The sequence below is a fragment of the Spermophilus citellus genome (assembly GCF_964194105.1).
Source record: "Spermophilus citellus genome assembly, chromosome: 3".
Classification (NCBI taxonomy): domain Eukaryota; kingdom Metazoa; phylum Chordata; class Mammalia; order Rodentia; family Sciuridae; genus Spermophilus; species Spermophilus citellus.
In genome coordinates, this window is record NC_138184.1 from 113,199,511 (window position 1) to 113,220,999 (window position 21,489).

Below are 21,489 nucleotides of genomic sequence, written 5' to 3' on the forward strand. Positions count from 1 at the left end.
GTGCCACCACATCTGGCTCAACGTGTTATTGAACCAACACTCACAGAGCAGGAAGCTGGTGTCTTCTGGAAAAGGGTCTGAGTCTGGGAGGTTCTGACTCCGTCCTCGACAGCGATAAGCTCCATGATTTCATCTCTGGAAAGTCAGAAAGGTTAGGTGACTTATTCCAGGTCACACAGCTCATAAGAACTAGTGACAGGTGTCCAAACCCTTCATCTGATGCTTGACGGATCCAGCTGGTCATGGTGGGCCTGGGGGAGGCTCTCACTGAGGGCATAAAATTAGGGGGCACCAAAAAATCAGTCATCAAAGAATATCCTAATTCACCAGCCAACAGCGGTAACACCAGCCCTTCTTATTTTTTGTTTAGAGATAGGGCCTTGCTAAGTTGCTGAGGCTGGCCTTGAACTTGTGATCCTCCCGCCTCAGCCTCCTGAGGCCCTGGGACAACAGGCGTGTGCCACCACATCCACTTGGGCAGGATCATTTTAAATATGTCTGATCTACTGTTTTACCCTTTTCCCTCCTGAAGGCGGTGATGGTGCCCAGACTTCCCACCTCAGGGACTTTCACAAAGCTCTGTCCCCTCCGACTCTCCCTGTATTTCTGGTATGACTTTCCTGAGGCCCTAGTGTGTGTGCATTGGGGGGGGGGGGCTGCTGTCTGTCCCATCCTAGAAGTCCCTGGCTGCCTGGGGAGGGAAGGCTGTGAAGTGACCGCCAGCTGGTGGACCCTCTCTGACGGGGAAATGGGCCGAGTGTGGAGGCCAGAAGCCCTGGAACGGGGAGGCTGCCTGGGAAGATGGAGCGGGGGCCTGTGGCGTGGTGTCTGCCCTGAGCCTGCTGCTTCCTAACATGCAGGACAGGCCCTCGCCTTCCCTTATAACCCGCCCCTTTTCACCCCCTTCAACCGTGGGTTTTCTCAGGGGCAGGCACAGTCCTGGGCATCAGCACCCTGTGCATTACACTGGAAGCCGGGGCCTTCGGGTTGGGCGGTCAGCCTCCGGGATTCTTAGGAGGTTGCCATCAGGATGCTGCTGGGGCTGCAGACCTGCTCCACCGTGCCCCCTCAGGTGGCTGGCTGTGCTGCAGGCAGAGGGCCAGGGCCTCAGAGCCTCTGCACACAGGTGTCTCCACAAGGTGGAGCTGCTTGAGCAGCCTCACAACATGGCGGCCACTGGCTGCCCCAGCACCACCCCAGAGCCCGGGGAGCTGGGAGCTGGGTGCCATGGACCACCAGGCGTAGGACTCAAACGTCATCACAGAGTCCCCAGGGTTCCTTGGGCGGGGACCCCAGCAGAGCATGAATACAGGGGGCGAGGAACACGGGGGTTGTCCTGGAGGCTGCATGTCCCCTTGCGTGGCCTTGGGCCTTGGTGGATGGCTTCTCCTCTCTGGGCCTCGGTCTCCTCCTCTGTCAAATGGACACATCATGAGTTAACTGCTGGGACTGACTGTCCTGGTGGTGGGGGTCACCCGGTCAGTAAACACCCCCCACCAGCCTGGTCCTGGGCCACGCTGTGCCAGACGGGATGCACCATTCTTGGTGTCCCTGTGCAGTGCCTGGGCCAGAGGAGGTCCGCTGCAGGCGCTCATGAAGCGGAGGATTAAGAATGAGGGAGTATGAGCAGGCCTGGGACTGAGAATCCACAGGGTGAGGCGCTCTGTTGGCCACCAGATCCTGGACCTCTGTGGCGAGCTGCCCAGCTGGGCCCTTTGACCCGCCTCTGGAGAGCAAATGTTTGTTCAGAGCTGAAGTGAGGTGGTGGTGGAAAGAACACAACAACAGCTGGGCTGACCTGCACTTCAGCCTTGGACTTGGTGTTTGACCCGTGACTGTGCAGGGAGCCCAGCTGTGGGCCAGGTGCCACATGGGGAGGCTGCAGCTCCAGTGCGCCCTGGTGGGAGCCTTGCCGTGTGATCTTGAACAAGTGAATCTACCTCTCTGAGGGGTGGTGCTGGGCAGGGCTGGGGGCAAGAAAACTCAACAGGTGAACCTGACCATCCAGAATCTGGCTGCTGCTGCCCCCTTCCCCGCAGTCCCGGAATTGCACCCCACCCCCAGCCTTTACAGCCGGCTGCCTTCTCCTCCCTCCCCGCCCCCTCCCGTTGCTGCAGCTCCAGCTCCACACGGGTTAAACCCCGGAGAGCCCACGTGACCCCTCTTAAGCCGTGAATCACTCCCTGGGCTTCCTTCGCCCAGCCCGCCTCCCTAGGACGGGGCAGATGCGGCGCCCCTGGGTTGCCATGGCAACTCTGCGGTGGGTGCTGGAGTGCAGCCCGCGCCAGGCCCTTCCGAGGGGGAACCTCAGGAGTTGTTCACCTGGCTGGGCGTGGCCTCCTGGGCGGGGAGGGCGGAGCAGAGGGGCCGGGGGGAGGACCCACCCGGCGGGAGAGGGAGGACGGCTCGAGAAACTGACCCACGCGCCGGGGAGGGAGATAGACCAGGGCCTCGGAGGCGCTGCCGGGCCGGGGGGCGGACGCTGTTCCCGGCAGGCGCAGCCTCCCGGCGGCGGATCTCGCACACATGCCCACACACGCGCGCACACGTGCACACACATGCACACCCGTGCCGCCGCATTTCCGTGTGCGCCTGCGGTGAGGGCACAGGGCGGGTAGGCTGTCAAGCACGTGAAGTCACCGTTGGCCTCTGGGGACAGCCAGCGAGTTGGGACTTAGGGGAAAAAAGAAATGGGAGCGGTTGCCAGCTCCCTGGGCGGCCGCCTCCGCGAGGCCCCTCCTGCATTCCTGGGCCCAGAAGCCCCTCGCTAAGCCGAGGCGGGGGCTGATGTCATCCCGGGCTGCTCAGCCAGGGGACCCGGGGGCCCTGGTGGCTGCCTCCGGAAATGAGCTAGCGACCCGCTGGCCCACAGGTTTGGGATCTCCAGCCAGAGGACGGAGACCTGCCCGCGTCAGGTGAGCCGAGCCCAGCAGCGGCGTGCGGCGGGGCTGGGGCAGCGGCAGGGGGCAGCCCGCCCTCTGGGACCCTCCAGGGCTTGCTTCTGAGGGGTCACCTACCTGCAGGAAAGTGAGGAGCAGAGCGCCCGCACCCCTCCTCCCCGACTCTGGGGGACTGTCACGCCCTGGATCTCAGCTGGGTGTGCGCTCAGAACTGGAAAGTGGACTGGACAGCGACTCCCCAGCCCGACCCTCCAGCCGCTGCCTCTGCAGCAGGCGCTGCGTCCAGCCTGAGTCTGGCTGCCGGGAGCTGCAGGCTCTTCTGTGGGGCCAGCCAGGAAGTTCTCCAGCAACCAGAGAGCCTGAGAGGGGAGAGGACACCGGGGCTCAGCCGTCCTCCCCAGCCGGCCCCATGGATTACCTGGGAGACAAACTCACAGTGGCCCAGAGCCACATGGCCCAGTGGATGGGCTCCATGAGGAGGTCCTTCCAGGAGGCCCTCAACTTAGTGACCACCACTGTGGGCCATGACCGGGAGCCTGCCAGCAGGACCCCCTTCAAGCGCACCTCCTCCTTCCGACACCTCGCCTCCCGCAGTCGGGAGTCTTTCCGGCGCTTCTCTGCTCGCAGCCAACAGAGATTTTCATCCCTAAGGAAAAGGCAGACGGATTCAGAGCCGCCGGATATAGTAAGCTTATTCTGTTTTTTAAAATATTAAAGCAGCCGCGAAGCTCCTCCCTCCAGGCCTCCCAGGGAGGGATCCCAGCATCAGGCCGGGAAGTTGCTGCTTCCAGAACAGCTGTCAATCAGAGTCGCGGGTGAGCCTTCCTGTTGCTGTGTCCGGGAAGGAGGCTCACGGGGTGACTGCCCAGCGGTGGGATCCCTCACACCCCAAGTTGTCAGGACATTCAGACCCCGGAGCTGGCGTGCAGACACTCCGGCCCTGACACAAATGCTCCTTGTCCCTATTTTTAGGGAGGATTAGTTGGCATCTGCTTCATCCCCTCTCACCCTCCCTGGATGACCAAGTGTCCGTGTCACATGCACGTCGAGCTGGGGCTTTGGTCATCTTGTCATGGAGCAAAAGTGAGAGGAGAGGGCCTGAGGGGGCCCCGGTGGCAGGTGGAGTGAGGGGGCCCAGGCCGAGGCCACAGGCCAGGTCAGGGGGTTCCACCATCCCTCAGGCAGGGCGTGGGCAGCTATTGGAGCAATGGCCGGTGATTATCAAGCAGCCTGCAGCCTCTGGGAATTGGTGCAGAGCAATCTTAACAACCCTAATGATGATTTGGTGAACTGGAACCCGGCCCAGAGAGGGAAAGACACCTGTGGGGATGCACAGTGAGTGGCACGGACTGGGCCACACCCGGGTTCTGATCTTCCCCTCAGGGCCCTTCCCCACCCTGCTCTTGGCAAATGGTCTCTCTAACTCTCTCCATAACCCCAGAGACACCCACATCACACCCAGGCTTGAACCTAGTAAGAAGGCTGGGCACCTTCGCCTGGAGACTTCTGTCCCAGTCTGTGTTGGCTCAGTCTGCAGGAGCATCTGAGGACAGGCGAGGACCTAGCCATCCCCTTTGGGCACCTCCTTCCCATGGGCACCCTCGATCATGAAGGGTGGCAGTACTGACAGAAGGAGCCCTGAGCAGCCCCTGGGGTTGCTGAGAGCTCACAGGTGCCCTGGAGGGTGCAGAGATTCAGCATCCCCTCTGTTGGCCAGAGAGGTGCAGTGACTCACTTCGAGTCACACAGCAACCAGAGTAGGAAGGTACGGACCCCAGTCAGGAGCTGAGCACCTATGACATGTGTCTCTGTGGCAGGACCCCTCCTCTCACAGCTCTGTGCTCCTTGTGGCCCTCGACAGGTTAGTGGGGCTTCCATTTAGGAGCCAGAGCCCCCAGCCCAGGTGGCCCAGCTCAGGGAGAGGACTCTCATTCCTTCTGTCTCTGTCTTTCTCTCTATGTCTCTGGTTCTCTCTGCTTCATCTCTGGGCCTCTGTGTCTCTGCCTTTCCGTCAGTCTTGTTCCCTGTGACATTGTGTCAAGGGCCGGGGACGGCTGACACGCAGGCTCAGGTGCTGACCGCCCCTGCCCCGTCCTCGGGTGCCACCTGACCTGGTCTTTGACCCGAATCCCGGCATCACTGCCCTGGGGAACAGGCTGAGTGAGTGAGTGGCAGCAGGTGGCCCTGGCCGTCCCCTGTGGGTCAGCGCCCCTCCCACAGCATGGCTCCTTCTGAGTCAGCCTGGCTCAGCCTGTCCCGTTTGGCAGTTGGTGTCCACTGGGGCCCGGGCCCCACTGCATCAGCCTGGCCACGCCCTGGCTCAGGTCCCTAAGCCTCAGTCCTCCGCTGGGGCTGGCTGTGAGGCTGTCCTAGCGCTCAGCATGCTGCTGGCACACAGTAGGTGTGCACTTACCAGGCCTCCTTGCCCTAGGCCGCCAGGTGTCCCGCCCGGGCAGGGCGAGGGCAGAGTCAGGACAGGAGCACTCGCCTGCTGCAGAGAAGTGGTCCAGGCCCCGGGTCCTCCTGCGTGGGGTCGAGTCCCGCTCTCCCCCTTCCCTGCTGTGTTACCCAGGGCGGGCTCCTGCCCTCTCTGTGCCCCACTTTCCTCCTCTGTGAAACGGGGAGGCTGTGCACTGAGGTGGTGGGTGTGGTGGCTGCACTTAGCCTGGGGCACACGTGCCTTCAAAGTTCAGCTCCTGTGACAACCAAACCTCTCATTCCTTCCAAGATCTCCAGTGAGCTGGAAATCCGCAGCCGCCCCTTTCCCCGAGAGCCTTTAGGTAATATTTGTCTTATGGGAGGGACGGCTGATGGCTAGGGATGTGCCACTGCGGTACCTGTGGCTGGAGATGGCGGGGTGGCCTGAGCCCTCCACCCTGTGCCCCCGGCTCAGGGCTCAGGTCCACCCCAGCGAGGGCGCTCCCCAGGTCTGCAGCGGGCGCCTGGTGGGGCTTCCAGGGTCAGCCTTGAAGCCATTTGCTGATGGCCTGCCCCCACCCCCCACCTGTGACCAGGGAATAAAGGGGGGAAGGAAAACAAAAGCAGGAAGGGGCGTCGGGGCCGCCCCGGAGCAGAGAGAAGGGCCTGGAGACTGGGCGGCTCCCCCAGAGGCCCCCAGAATCTTCCAGAACCAGGAACAATGCAGCCCCCCGAGGCCCAAGGTGGAGTCAGAGCAGGAAGTGGGGTCCCTGGGGACCCGAATCATCAGGTGGCCCGCCAGGCCTGGCTGTCCAGTCCCGCCCTCCGCGTTCCTCACCTCTAGGTGACTTTAACCCCTGTGCCGTGTCACTGCTGTGTGAGCAGTAGTCACACTCTGTCACTCAGGAACAGCAACAAGAGAAAAGTCCCCCGGTGTCCGGGACAGAGCAGTTATTTGTCTGGATGTTCCAGCTGAGGTTGGCTGAACCCCAGAAACAGGACCCACAGGGATCGAGGGCCACTGTGACGGGTACAGGGCACGGTGACCGTAGCGGGAGCAGGTCCCACATCGCTGAGCTCCCGCTGGGCAGGAGCTGGTCTCTCCGGACCCCATGCTGCCGTCCTGGGAGACAGGGTGTCGCCCATACTTTGTGGTTGAGGAATCGGAGAGGTGAAGTCAGGGGCCTGGGGCCACCCAGCTGCCATCAGCAACCTCTCTGGGACCAGGGCTGTGGCCACCCCCCAGGACTCAGGGCTGAAGTGGTGGCTCCTGGGCTGTGCACTGGCCCTTCAGAGGAAGGCCCAGCAGGAGTGTCCTGCCCCATGTCCAGGACTGGCACCAGTGCTTCAGGCAACTGGAGGGCCTCGGCCCGCCCCGGGCACACACCACAGCCCCCCAGGAGCTTTCCACCAGGTAGAGAGCACTTGGAGCGCAGGGTGGGCACATCCTAGCCGTCCTGCCTGGTCCACGACACTTGTCCTTGGGTTCCAGCCCACCTCGGCGGCCCAGGAGGATCTCACCTCCGTGTCCTTGACTCAGGGACCTACGCGAAGGCCCCTTCTCTAAGGGAGGCCATCCAGGGGTGCTGGTGTTGGTTAGGAGGGAGACACGTCCTCCTGGAGGCCTCAGGCCTCACTGCGACTCAGGAAGCCCCTGGCCTCCCAACGTGGGCTGGCCCAGCCTCCCTTCTGGGGTAAATTGAGACCAGAGAGGATCGGTGACGTGGCCCTGGTGGCAGTTCCCAAAAGCTGACACTGGGACTGCAGCCCAGGGCAGCTGGGGTTCTTGTAAAGGGTGGGCCAGGGACCGTGCTTGGTAGAGAATGAGAGACAGGGCTATGTCCCTGCAGGGCTCTCGGGAACAGAGAGGCACGTCGTCAAACCAATAAACTAATGAATGAAAAGATGCTCTCAGGTAGTTGTTGGGGCTCTGAGGGAGAGTGGGGCAGGGCCCAGGGAGAGGAGTCTAGTTTGGGAAGAGCACTGAGGGACACCTTCCTGGGCAGGGTCACTGGAGCAGACCTGTGTGACTGAGGAGTGAGCCGTGGAGGACATGGGCACAGCAGTGCAAAGGTCCTGGGGCAGGCTATGTGTGGCTTATGGGGGAGGGGATTTCAGGGAGGTGGTGGGGCCAGTTCCGGGCCTGGGGTGCTCCAGGAAGGATGCTGGGTTTTAGGATTGGAGGGCTGGGGCAAGGAAGGGCTATCAACAGAGCAACAACCACCATGTCCACCTACTGAGCACCTACTGTGTGCCAGGCGTGGGCTGTTGCATTTCTCCCAGACACAGGGGTCAGATGCACGGCCCCCTCCTCGGTCTCCTGCCCGCCACTGCCCATCAGAGCCCTGCCGGTGCCCAGGCCTCTGGCCACACCTTGAGGTGTGGAACTGAGTGTTGGACTCAGTGCAGCCCCCAAGGCTAGCATGATGTCACCTGGTCCTCGGCAGCAGTGTCAATGGTCAGGCAGGCAGGACGGGCAGCTTCCTCTTGGCCTCACCTCATCCTGGCAGCAGATGATGTCACCTACCGGAGGACAATGGTTCCTTTGTGGGTCCAGCGGGGCCCTCGGCTGGGCCCCAGAGCAGGTGTTTCTGGGAGAGAGCTGGCCTGACGCAAGGCCGTGCTGGACAGAGTCCGGCTGTCCCCAGGGAGCTCCATCAAGCTGGTCTCGTTTCCCTGTCCCCAGAAAAAAATGTAGGCTATTCCCCCCAAAAAAGTAGGATATGTTCAGATTATGGAGGAGAACCAAATCCGCACACTCTTCTACCATTCATGAAGTCCACCCTGTGTTCGACGTGTTTCCTTCCTGTCAAAACCAAATTGCCAGCCTGTGACCCTTCCTGTCCCTGTGGGTCTTCAGTAAACACCTGTGGTGCCCGGGTGGCGGGCGACTGTGCCCGTCTGGCTGGACATTTGGGCCCCTTCTTGGCTCCCAGGCGCCCCTGCAGGGTGGGCCCCGTGGAGCCCCCGGCCTGGCTCTGGGAGGTCTGGATGCGCCACTTCCCCTCTAGCCCGGGCCCTGCGACTCCCACTTTCTCCCCCTCTTCCAGCAGCTTCCCGTCCAGGGGTTCTGTGCAAACACTTCCTGCTCCTCATCAGGAAGTCAGGACTCAGGAAATCTGGGTGGACCAGGTCAAGGGAGCATTAGGCTTTGGGGTCTTCAGCAGGGGACAGTCACAGAATTCCTTATGAGAGCCATGCACTAGTTCCAGGGGTGTCTCGCAGCCTGGGCTAAGTGTCCGCCCATTTCTGTGGTACCAGTCTCCCACACATGGCCAGTTGCTGGTGTCCAGCAAGCTGTCACTGAACACAGGGCTGGGGGAAGGGGGTCCGCGGACCACTGTTTTTATAGTATTTTCACTGTATAAACGACTCTAAGTCCATAGTGAAATGTCGTAAGGTAACTAAGAAGTGATCAAGGTTAGCCGGGCGCAGTGCCCACGCCTGTCCTCCCAGCAGCTCGGGAGGCTGAGGCAGGAGGATCGCGAGTTCAAAGCCAGCCTCAGCCACAGCGAGGCCCTCAGCAACTCAGTGAGACCCTGTCTCTAAATAAAATGCAAGATAGGGCTGGGGACGGGGCTCAGTGGTGAGTGACCCTGAGTTCAATCCCTGGTACCAAGAAAAAAAAAAGACATGATCAGGTTTAAACATCTGTCACTGTTGCTTTTCAAAACTTACTGAATTGTTAGCGTATGTCATTTAATTTGTACCAATGGCTGTGTTGGACATCTGGCTCCTGAACACTTCACCGTGGCCTCTGGGGGGACAGGCCAGCTTGGGCACACCCCTGTCAGGGGCTGTGTCATTGGGCCTGAGAGCGCTGAGTTCCAATCCTGGCTGGTGACTTGGGGTCAGCGCCCTGGTTTTCTACGCTCCTGTTTCCTCCTCTGGGAAACGGGCCACCCCTTCCTCCTGCAGTGGCACTGAGGTCACGGGTGTGGAGCGCCCAGCAGGGTGCCCGGCACCTGGCGGGGCCTCTGTGCAGGGCACCTGGGTCGTCAGCCCTGCTGCTTGAGGAGCAACGTGTGGTTGGCAAAGCACAGTCCATCTGGTGGGCAGCCTGAGGGGGCCCCGGCAGTCCCCACCTTCCGGGTCCCCCATCGGGCCTCTCTGTCTGCCTCTACCAGGTTGCTCCCTGTGACCGACAGAATACGCAGTGTCTCCTCTGCGACTGGGTTGAGGGGGACACCACGGCCTCCCTCTTGTCCTCCTTTCCGTGTCTTGGGGACCTTAGCCTGTGGGAGCTCAGCTGCCACATGTTTACACCAGAACCATCCTGCAGAGGGGCCCATGTGGCAAGAACCTAAGCCTCTGGCCAGCCGCCAGCAGGGATAGGAGCCTGCCCACAACCACGGGCGTGTACCTGGAAACAGGTCCTCCAGAAGCAGGTGGGATGGCACCTCTGGCCAGCAGCTGGACTCCAACCTCATGAGAGACCTGGAGCCAACCCCTCAGTTCAGGCCCTCCTAGACCCCTGACTATAAGGCATGAATAAGGAACTCAGCCACTGAGTCATGGGGCTATTATTTGTTACACAGCGATAGGTGACAGATACAAGTCCTGCTCATTGACCCTGCAGCAGTGGTCTGAGGACATCCAGGAGGGTTATTCCACCTCCTCTCACAGGAGAATAAGTTGGGAAGAGCCCAGGCAAGCCGTCAGGGTCTGTGCTGTGTGGCTGTTAGCGTTTCTGGGGTGTCTTTCTTGCCTCAGGGGTGCTCACTCCCCTAGCCTGGGCTCAGGGTCCCTGGGGCTTGAGCAGCCCCCTCTCAGGAGTCAGCAGGGATCTCCCGGCATGGGATGGAGTCCACTCTTGGCTCCTAAGTGCTCATCGCCCCACTTAGCTCATCAAACATTCATGGCGAGGGCCACTCGGCGGTGATGGACTCCACGCTCAGAGCCTGGTGTCCAGGCTGCTGCCATCTCCATTAGTAATTTCTGGGCCAGGGGACTCCATCGGATTGCCCTGCTCCTTCGAGAGGGGGATGCTGAGACCCACGTCAGAGCTCATGAGATTCCTAAGAGTTGAAAGTCGCCAAGTTTGTGAGCAGTTTTTGCTTTTGTGTTTTGAGTGTGGGTCTGGTGTCTCCCACTGTCCTTTCTTGACAGCCGAGCATGTTGGTGCATATCTCTAATCCCAGTAGCTCGGGAGGCTGAGGCAGGAGGATCACAAGTTCAAGGTCAGCCTCAGCGACTTAGTGAGACCCTGTTTCAAAATAAAATAGTTTAAAAAATAGGATGGGGATGTGGCTCAGTGGGTTCAATCCCCAGTACTCCCCCCCTCCCAAAGAAAAGATGCGGGTAGAATCAGCTGAATGCCATCCAGAGTTTGAATCCCAGCTTTGCCACTAACTAGCTACGGGAACCGACTGGCAAGTAAGAGTTTCCGTGTGAAGTACTCAGTGCAAGGCCTGGAGCTTAGAAAATACATGGTACATGTTCGCTACTGTTGCTATCTGTAAACCTCAGTAAGATAGTCAGGTCAGGATTGCGCTGCTGCTGCAACAAAAAGCCACCAACTCTCAGTAGCTCCACCCGAAGTGCTAATTCTTTTTTTTCATAATTTATACTTATAAATACATAATAATAGCTAAATAGTATTTTAAAATTTATTTTTGTATTTCTTGCTTTCAGATATACATGACAGTAGAGTGTATGTATGTTATTACATACGTGGAGAATAACTTATTCTCATGAGGGTCCCATTCTTGTGGTTGTACATGATGTGGGGTTTTACTGGCCGTGTATTCACATATGAACATGGACAGTTATGTCCAATTCATTCTATTGTCTTTCCCATTCCCATTCTCCCTCCCTTCCCTTCATTCCCCTTTGTCTAATCCAATGAATTTCCATTCTTCCCTCCATCCCCCCTTCTTGTGAATTAGCATTCCCATATCACAATGAACATTCAGCTTTTGGTTTCTTGGGATTGGCTAATTTCACTTAGCATGATAGTACCCTGTTCCATCCATTTACCAGCAAATGCCATAATTTCATTCTTTAAGGCTGAGTAATATTCCACTGTGTATATGTACCACATTTTCTTTATCCATTCCTTGCTGAAGGGCATCTAGGTTAGTTCCATAGCTTAATTATTGTGAATTGAGCTGCTATAAACATTGATGTGGCTGTGTCACTGTAACAGGCTGATTTTAAGTCCTCTGGGTGTGTGCTGAGGAGTGGGGTAACTGGGTCAAATGGTGGTTCTATTCCAAGTTTTCTGAGGAATCTCCACACTGTTTTCCAGAGTGGTTGCTACCATTTGCAGTCCCCGGAGCGTCTTGGGTTATGGTTTTCTGCTGTCCCGGGGTTCTCCGTAGTAGCCGCCTCTCCTGGCTGTTGGCATCTGGCACTTAGACCCTGGGGGAAAACTTGACCCCTGTTTAATAGTGTCTGGGGGTCAGAAGCAGGCAGAGGCTGGGCCCATTGCACAGATGGGAAGTTGAGGCTTAAGCACCGATGTCCTTGCTGCTGCCCCAGGAGGTGGCTGTTACTTTTGCCATCTCTGTTTCACATCTCTGTTTTATCAGGACCCAGGGAGAAGAGGCCTCCAGGACTCCACCCAGGTCTGCTGGGCCCCACCTTTCTTCTCCCTGCACCCCAATCAGGGCAGTGGGTCGAGGGGCCCTGGCCACACTGGCATTCAGGAGGGATGGTCTCTGGTGTGGAAGCGTCCTGCGTGCCCACGTAGGGTGTTGAGTGGCATCTGGGGCCTCTACCCTCGCCCTGAACCCAACTGACAGCAGACGGTGTTTCCAGAAGTTGCCAAATTGGGGGGGAGACAGAATCGCCCCTCGTTGAGAACCGCTGGTGTGGACGGGGAGAGTCCAGTGTGCGGCCAGCCCTGACCAGGCCTGTGCAGCCACCTGGCGTCCACCTGGCATCCACAGACTGACCTTGAGCGAAGCCAGGTATTGACAGTGGGGCTCTGGGACGTCCTAACTCTGGGGTAAAGTGACCTTTGGCTCCTGGGTTGGTTTGGGGCAGGTCTTCTGCTCAGGAAAAGCACAGGTCCGACCCCAGAGCTGCTCTGGGAAAGTTGTGAGCTGTGTGGCGGGGGCCCGGGACTCAGTGCATGGCGCTCTGTAGACAGTGGCTTTGATTGCCCTCGTCCTCAGCCTGTCAGACAGGGAGCTGAGGGGCGCCCTCTGCAGCCTTCCAAGCTCGCTCAAGGTCATTGGAGGCCGGGGCCCAGGTCGCTGGGCTCCATCCGTCCAGATATTTACTCCCTGCCAAGCCAGGAGGACCCTGCAGCTCAGTTGCCATCGTCACCACCCTGTCTCTGGAAATGGCCCCTCCCTGACACACCTGTGGCCACCCCGGCCCTCCTGGATCAGCAGCCAGGGCTGCTCTTCCCCTCTTGGTGTTTGCCCTCTGCTTTGGGGAGGGCCACGGGGTGTGGGGGCCATGTGGAGGCAGCTGCCTCCCCCGCCCTCTGCAGGCATCTTGGCAGGAAGAGCCTGGAAGGTTCTGGAAGCTTTGGTGCTGGGTTTGAAGGTACAAAGGTAGCTGCCCTGGGGGTGATGAGGAAATAGAAGTTCATTATCATCAGTGAGACCCTGGAGCCAGTGTCAACAGGCTGCTGAGCCACAGCTCCTCCTGGAGGACGCCCCAGCCTGGAGCTGGAACCTCACTCCAGCCCACCCCTTTTGTGTTATCTCTGGGGAAGAGGCCCAGAGAAGGAAAGACACTTACCCATAGTCACACAGCAACCTAGTGACTAGACCAGGACTGCAGCTTGGGTTTCTCCATTCAAGGCTGGGTCAAGAGATCTCAGGAGTTGAGCACCAGACCTTAATTGAGCTCCTACTGTTTGCAGAACCCTGCGGTCCGCTATGAGAAGTATTAATGACAACGAGACCCAGATTCTGCCTTTGGAGAGTTTGGGGAAGGCAGTCGGTGCATGTCCCAAGCTCAGCCTCCAGCCGCCCGTGTCCCGTGTGCTGGCTCTGGGCCTCAGCGCCCCTTAGAGGGGAATCACGCTGTCCTGCTCCCCGTGATAAGGGCTGCACACGGTGACGTCTGCCAGACCTCAGCACTGTGCCTGGCCACCACTCAGAAGCTGGGGTCGCTCCTCACCACGCCCCCCTCTGCCCCTCCTCCCTTCCCAGGCGCTAGTAACCGTCCTGCGGTCCCCTGCCTGGTGTGATGGACAGATCCACCTGGTATTTCAAGGTCAAACTTAAAGTTGCCGTTTTCTCATCAGATTGACCCTGCCCTAGATGTCTCTGGGTCGGGGTCGGGGTCAGGAACAAGGGAGCACAGGAGGACAGTCAGTCGCCCGCAGTGACGCAGACCAGTGGCCTCCAGCTGCCCCCCACGTCCAGCTTGGCCGCCCTGCCCACTGAGCAGGCTGGTGCTCCGAGCCCCGCCCACTGCTCCGAGCCCCGCCCGCTGGTCCCTGCTGGGTGGCCAGAGCTTATTTGGGTCAGGCACAGCCACAGCCAAGGAGCAAGCAAGGCCAGGGGGGTGAGTAGAGGCATGGACTCGTCACAGCCCTTGCTGGAGACCCTTGTCCCCTGTGGGGGCACGAGCCCTCTTGGGGGCAGGATGAAGAAGGAATGGGGACCTGGAGGCTCTGCTCAGTGAGTGTGCTGACCACTCGGTCCTCCAGCCTCTGCCCCAAGGGAGTCACAGAGGCTGCGCCAGCTCGGGACGTCTGGTTTCCAAGGCTGGGGAAGCAGGGCTGTGCCCAGGCCGAGGTCACCTCCTGGCACTGCCACTTCCTGCGTCTGGGACCAGGTCTTGACCTCTCTGAGCTGTGACGTCCTTGGGTGCAGAGAGGCTAACACTGGGTTGGACTCAAGCCTGGCTGGTGTCAGAGGTGCACCGCATCCTGGTCCCACAGGGTGCCTTCTGGGTTTCGGGAGCCCTGGATGGAGGCGGTCAGTCCCTCGATGTTTCCTGGTCATTCAGGCAGCAGATACTTATGGAGCCCTTCCTGCGGGCCACACGTGGCTTGAGGCTCTGGGGGTCCATCAGGGAACAAGATGGAGATGGTCCTGGCCCTGGGGCCCATGCTGTCCCCACAGAGGCACCCACTGTGTCCACTCTGCGAGCCAGCAAGTGAACGAGCATGAGAGCCTTCATGTTGTCCCGGGCCTGCTAGCCACACCCCTGTTCTGGTCATCGGTGGGTCTCCGACCCTCTTTCCCAATTCTTTCTAGCCATTCTTGCTGGCCACCAAGCGCCCCCGGGAAGTGATTGCTGTTCCATGTCCTCTGAGCCCAGTGCCGTGCCTGACGCGTCCGTGATGCACATTAAATGTCCAGGATCTGAAGGGGCTTGGCTCCCAGGAGCTGCCGGCCATGCTGGTCGGGTGGAGGCCAGGGCTCCAGGGGCTGTGGCCCCTTGCTGGGCACATGGTCCAGAGGTGAGGATGTCAGACCTGGAGCAGGGGCCCAGGACCGCAGCAGGCTCGGGCTCTCTCTGGTCCAGTCTGACAGTCGGTCCCTGTCGCGACGGGCCAGAGGAGGTTTTGTTCGCGCTCTCCTAGTTGGTGGCCACCGGGCCACGTGGGTGTCTGCATCGTCCCAAACCCCACTCCGTGTATCCTGGGAAGCCGCCTTTCCAGACCCCACGGTTCTCAGCTTGTCTGTGCCGCCACGTGGAACTGTGGCCAGTCCTTCTCCAGAGCTAACCAGAGCTTCTCTGGAGCCACACGGGGTGCCAGAGGATGTCCCCGCGGCCTCTCTGTGTCACTGATCCTGGTGGCCTCCTCTGCCCACCGGTGCAGCTGGTGTCCTGTGGCTGGGTGTTCCACACACTTGAAACTGGACATTGCTGAACCCTCACCAGCTCCTCGGGGTGGGAAGGAAAGGGACAGACACACATAGTGGCCAGGGCCCTGGGGCTGAGGCCGGGTCACTCTCTGCTATTTGTTATTTTCCTGGTGCTTGAGGTGGAATCCAGGGGCCGCACGTGCCCAGTACAAGCGTCACCACTGACCCTGCCCCGGCTACTGTGCATTCCTGAGCTGGGCTGCCCAGGTGCTCGGCTGTGGCCGCCCCACGTGTGAGGACAGAGGACAGGTGCCTTTCTGTCCTGCTGAGAGCCGGAACATGCTCCTCAGTGGCAAAGCACCTGGAACCGGGTGGTCTGTGGGAGCCCGGCTTTGTCACCTCCCAGGTGCGCGACCTGGGAAGTGACTTCACGGCTTCCTGCCTCAGTTTCCCTATTTGTAAGATGAAGGAGGGCCAGCGCGACCCCAGGGCTGTGGGACGTGGCCATTGCAGTATTATGTCCTGCTCAGCGCTGCGCTGTCAGACAGTGTCAGTGAGTGTGACACCTGGGGAAGGTCCTGGAGGTGTGGCTCAGGTGAGGCCAGGCGAGTTGCCTTCGGTGTGCGGCTGTGACCGTAGAGACCACTCCTCCATTGAGATCTAGAACGTTCTCCTCACCCCAACGGTTCCCCCAGCAAGCCCTTTCCATGCCACCCCTTCCCTGGACTGAGCGACGGCCCGACCTGAATGGACAAATGTGTGCATCGGAGCGCCCACTGGCGGACCCCGACCTCCCGTGCTGCTGGGTGGATGTGGCAGCCACGTGTGGGGGACAGCGTTGTCACCAGGAACACTTAACTAAACACTGTGCCGTCCTGTTGGGGACACCAGGGATGGGGAGGAGCCTCCGACATGGGGAAGGGTCCGTGCCCCTGACACAGGGGTGTCCAGGCTCCACGCGGCTCAGGCACTGCCTGCCTGTGCTGTCCCAGGCCCGGCCTGTGGCCTCAGAGCCCCTCCCCTCGGGAGCAGAGGCTCAGAGCGCCAGGCCTGCAGGACGAGGGGTGTGAGAGAGGCCAGCCGCAGGCTCCCCAGCCCCCACCCCCACGGGGCCACTTGTCCCTCTGTCTTCCTGGTACAGGGACTTCTTGGCTTAAAGGGATGTTTCCAAAACCAAGAAGGTCCCCAAGGCCCCCACTGCTGCCAGGGCCTCTGACACAGGCGTCCTTCACCCGGGGCCTGGCCACTGGCACAGGGCCACCGCTCCGGACAGTCGGTGATGGTGTTGCCCCGAAGGCCGCCGGGCCCCTCTGTGGCTGGGAGGTGGAGAGGTCCTGGGCCAGGCTCCCGCAGGGTCACCGTGGGCAACCACTGGGCGCTGGGGGCCACCCTTCTGCCTGCCCACGGGGGGCGGGGAGCTCAGGGGGAGCTGGGTGGGTCCTGGCGTCTCCCTCTTCTCAGAGCCACCTCGGGCTGCGAGCCTCAGTTCTGCCCCCTCCTTCTCCAGGGCCACCAGCAGGGTGCCTAGCCCTGTGCCCCCTGCTTCCTGCCTGAGGGGGCGGGGCAGAGCCTCGCAGGAGCCTCTGAGTGACAGGAGGCCACGCAGCAAGGCCACTCCTCGCCTTCCCGAGGGGCACCCTGGCCATCGTCACTGCTGTGACCACAGTGCAGGGGGCGCCGTTAGCCCATGAGGGGACTCGGCCCTGAGCCTCGCTCGGTTCTTCCCAAAGTTGATGACGTAGACAGACCCCACTGTCCCTCTCAGGCCCCCTGTCACTTAGTCCTGCAGACTCCACAAGACACCCGGGGTCTGTGGGCGGGGGTGGGGTGGTCTCCAGAACCTCCCTCAGGCCCCGTCCTCAGAGACGCAGGTGTGCGGGCCCCACCTCTGCAGCTGTGTCAAGCTCCAGGTGATTCTGCCACCTGGGCAGCAGCGCCGGGCACCCGGAGATCAGGTGGCACAGCAGAAAGAATAGGCTCCCAAGCAGGACAGACCAGGCTCAGCGCCCGGAGGGCCACCTGGGTCACCTGGCAGGTTCCTGTTCCCACACCTGTGCCTCGAGGTGTTTCGGGGCTGTTGGGAGGCCCAGGGGGTGGAGGTGGATGGCACCTCTCAGAAGGCTAATGAATCAAGGAGAGGACATTCCCTGACCTGTCCCTGGATATCAGGACCGGGAAGGACCACAGACACCTCCCAGCCAGCGCCGTGTCCTGCCCACGAAGATCCCTTTTAGTTTCCCCTCCCCTCCCCAGACTGGAAGCTTCCAGAGTTCCGTGCTGGAGCCCCTGGCAGGCGACAGCTGATCCTGGGTCAGGAACAGCAGAGCGGCCACGGCAGAGCTCCGTGGTCAACAGTGTCCTGACACAGGACTTTTCAGAGCCTTTAGTGATGAGCTACACACCAGGGACCTCCAGAGGTGCTGTTGGCCTCTCCTCTGAGATCTCAGGTGACGGAGGTGCTGGCGGCTCGCTCGCCGACCTGCCCGGGGACTCTCACTACCGCGAGTGCACCCGGCAAGGGGGAGATGTGCACTTTGAGAAATGCTGAATCTGGGGTCCGGGGACATCACCTCCAAATGCAGGAACTTGGTACTGCGCATTGAGCGCCTGGCTGGGCGGGCATCCCAGGACACCAACCATCCCAGCTCTGCTTTAGAATTAGGTAGATTAGCTTCCGCCAAAAGGCGGTGCAACTGTCTTTATAAACTCAGTTTGTTCCCTTGGGCGTCTTTCCTGGGCAGAGGGGATGGTTCCTGCCCAGATGTGTGTATTACTCCCAGTGCAGACACAAAGGGACAGTCCTGAGAGACCCCATCAGGCCCTGGCCCCCGCTTTGTCCTCAGAAGGGAGATGGGGCTCAGAGAAAGAGGTGATTTGGCCAAGGCCACACAGCCCCCTTTGGAGAGGCTGGGGATCCAGCTTCACCCAGATCTGGGGGTGCCTTGCTGCTCTCTGCGGGCCCGAGTCCCCCTCCCCCACCACACACCATTTTCAGGCGGAACCTGGCTGTCCTCTGACTATTGTTGAAGTGAGGTTTCTGGGCAGCAGCAAATGCACAGTTTAATTAACGTGTGCAGGAGGGCTTGGCGGCTGGAGGCTGGGGAAGGGCTTTGGGAGGGTGGGGTCCCTCTCCCTGCCCTGCCCCCCAGCACTGTGTGTGAGGGAGACCTCGGGACTAGCTCCCCACCCGTCTCAGCCACCACCGCAGAAGGTTTTCTTTTCTTTATTGTCTTTAAAAGTGCTGGTGTTTTGTTTTTAACATTCTTTATCAATTCTCGGAAACAAAACCGTCCCCCAGAGAGCCTGGAAATAGCAGCTAAATGTCCCTGTCGTGGGCAGGCCCAAGTAGACGCTTAGGGTGCGGCGCATACAGCCGGCCAGTGAGGGGCCAAGCCGGGATCACCGGGCGTGCCCAGCTCAGAGGGCAGCAGCCCACGCTGCCGAAGAGCCTCGCAGGGCTGGGCATGCCAAGGCCTGGGGTGGGACGGACCCCAAATCAGATCCCAGATCAGCTGCTTGCCTGCCCTGTAACCCGGGGCCGACTCCGGCTCCTCTGCTCCCAGGTTCTTAGGTTGGGCCTAATAATGCTAGATAATGCTAGTCATTGTGTCTGTGTGTGCGTGTGTACGTGTGTATGTGCATGTGTATGCACACGTGTGTGTGTGCTCATGTGTGTGTGTGCGCGCGCGTGCGCGTGAGCAGCCTTAGTGCACTGACTGGAGGGGAAGATTCCATGAGATGGTGGTGCAGACGCCGCAGGTGTCACAGCTGTCCCCAGTAGCAGGGTGGACCGTCCTGCCAGGACGCAAGAAAAGACCACTGACTCCAATTAAAATCAAATTAAAGCAAGCTTATTATTTCCACCTGCCGGGCTGCCTCTCCCTCCCAAAAGGGTGGGAACAAGACAGCCCCGAGGCTTCTTTGTGGCCCAGTTTTATAGCCCAAAAAGTTACACAATGGTAGAGCACTTGCCTAACATGTGTGAAGCACTGGGTTCGATTCTCAGCACCACATACCAATAAATAAATAAAATTTAAAAATTTGTCAACAACTAATAAAAATATTTTTTTAAAATTAAAAAAAAAGTTACACAAAAGGGGGGGGGTTACAGATAACAACACTCTGAGGAGCATAACACAGTTTACATTTTTGCTGGCCCCGGCATCAGAATTTATGGAGATCTTAGAGACTCAGAGAGGGTCGTTATCCGGCCAGGGAAGGCCAGAATTTATGAGTCGTCACTAAGGTTTAGGAAAGGGTTGTTATCTGGTCAGGGAAAACCGGACATGGGTGAGTTCAGGGCACGGGCAGGCATTCCAAGTAGGTTCAGAATTTGCAGTAATTTATAGTAAAGCCGAAATCATCTTTTCATGGTTTTATGGCGAAATGCCCAATTTTAAGAAAAGATCAGGTTGGGTCTATCAGTCCATCCCCTCCCAGGTGTGACAGCAAGTCCAGGAGAGCGTCATCCACTTGCCAGAGGCTGTGGCATGGCATGAGGATGGCACATTTGCTTGTGACATTTGCTGTACGCTGTCACTTGTCACTCACAGACTGAGAAGTGCATGGCCAGGTGGTCTTGCCACCAGCTCCCGTGTCCCTGGGGCTGCCCGTCCTGTGTCGGGTCCCAGTTACGCGGTGCACAGTGCATTTACGCAGATCCGGAGGGGCGCGGGCCATTGGACCCTCGCTGCGGGCCCGTGTCCTCTGCATGCTGCTGCTGGTGGCGGCTCCTGTCCCCTCTCTGGCTTCACACTTTAGAGACTCACGTCCCACGCTTTAGTCCACAGATTCGAAGCCAGATGTGTGACTAATTAGCGCCTCTTAATTTGGGGAAATATAACCTTTAAGATGTCATTAAAATGGCAGCCACAGAACGGAGGTGACTGTGCCCCTGCTGTGGCTGTGGGGGGTGTCACTCCAGAGAAGGACCATGGGAGGCCCCCAGCAGCTCCCAGGTCTGCACCTTCCACTTGCCCAGGAGCCTGGCCACTGCCCTGCGCCCACACTGCCCAGTGGTGGTGGCCGCCTGCGTCAGGGCTGCTGAGTGCCCGGAGGCAGGTCAGAGCTCTGATGTGCCTGGCCTCTACGTCCCCTGGGAGGGTGTTACCTGCTCCCCTGGCAGGTGTGGGCCTGGAGGCTCAGGGAGGTGAGGTGCCCTCCCAAGATCACATAGCAAGGGGCCTCAGGATCAGCTTTGACCTTGGCTTTGGACTGGAGCCCACGGGCAGAACCACAGAGCTGCCCCAGAGCCAGGTTCTGCAGCTCACAGGCTGAGTCCAAAGCTGCCCCAGCCCCGGTTAGAGGAGGAAGATGGGCAGGGGGTCCCATTCCTTGTGTATCTGACGCTGTGTCAGGTGCTGTGTCAGGCGCTGCAGGGAATACGCCCTTTACACAGCTTTCATTTCATTCTCTTTTTTTACACGCCCCTCCCCCCCACTTACCATGCATGGTCTCTGTGAGCATTACACTTCCTGCTTTTTAGATGAAGAAATTGATACTCAGAGACATCAAGCAGCTAACCCAAGATCACACAGCTAGTCAGCATCAGAGTTTGAACCCAGGTCTGGCTGATTCTAAGCCCCAACCTCTTTCCACACTGACTCAGACTTGCGTTTCTGACCTTGACCCACATCGGAGAAGGGATGATGTGAACCTGGAGTCCAGCTTCACAGAAACGGCCCCAGACCAGAGTCAGGTAGCCCGGGACAGCTTTCTGATGGGGGATGGGAACCTTGATGTGGGGCCAGAGAGCAAAGCTTGCCTCGTCTCTGCCTCCACCAGCCCGTCTGTGTCCCAGGGGACCCGTGGCCCAGGTGCCCAGCCTCCTTCGCCCGCTAGCCCTTCACGCGTTCTGATCCTGGCGCCTGTGAATCCTGGTGAAGCTCAGCGGACCCGAGGGTCTCGAGGAAGCAGAGGCTGCCGTCTGTTCTGTGTGCCTCTCAGGGCAGAGCCGAGCCCAGGGACGGCGCTCAGTTAACAACACGGGCCCCTTTCCCTCCTGGGGGACAGGCGGGTGGCCGGAGCCTCATCCTTGGGGTACATTGTGGGGACTATGGACAGTCAGGGTTGTGCAGCCACCGCCCACCAGATGTCAGTCAAGCCACGAGTCCGTCTCCAGGGCTAAGCTGGTGCCATGGATGCGGGTACCGTTCAGTCCAGGATCTCGTGATCCTGAGCAGGATGGCCAGCTGACGAGTGTCCACCCACCTGCTGACCCTGGCTGGCTGGGCATGGCCGCCGGAGTGTGGCGCTATGCGTTCTCAGGGCTGGTCAGGACTCGGTTCCAAAATTGGTCATTAATGACCGCCACAGGCTGTTTCCAACAGGAAGGGACCCTTGAGTTCTTTCTTTTATAATCCTAGACAGAGATCAGCGGCCACTGCCTCCCTCGCCCGGGCCTCTCTGCCCTACTTCCCCAGCCCCGTGGGGTCCCTGCAAAGGGC

At 59.6% G+C, this 21,489-nt stretch overlaps 1 protein-coding gene across 7 annotated transcripts in view; it reads left to right on the top strand.

Annotated features, from left to right (window-relative positions):
• Positions 1-21,489, top strand: part of KIAA1671 — a 140,375-nt gene that overhangs the window by 88,557 nt on the left and 30,329 nt on the right. The window contains exon 1 of one of the 7 annotated variants that reach the window (XM_081286571.1): positions 2,408-3,585. The exons of the other annotated variants lie outside the window; for them this stretch is intronic. Within the exon in view, the coding sequence (XP_081142697.1) occupies positions 3,310-3,585 (276 nt within the window). The 5' untranslated portion in view covers positions 2,408-3,309. Of the gene's footprint in view, positions 1-2,407; positions 3,586-21,489 lie in introns of those variants that run through there. 7 annotated transcript variants of the gene reach the window in all.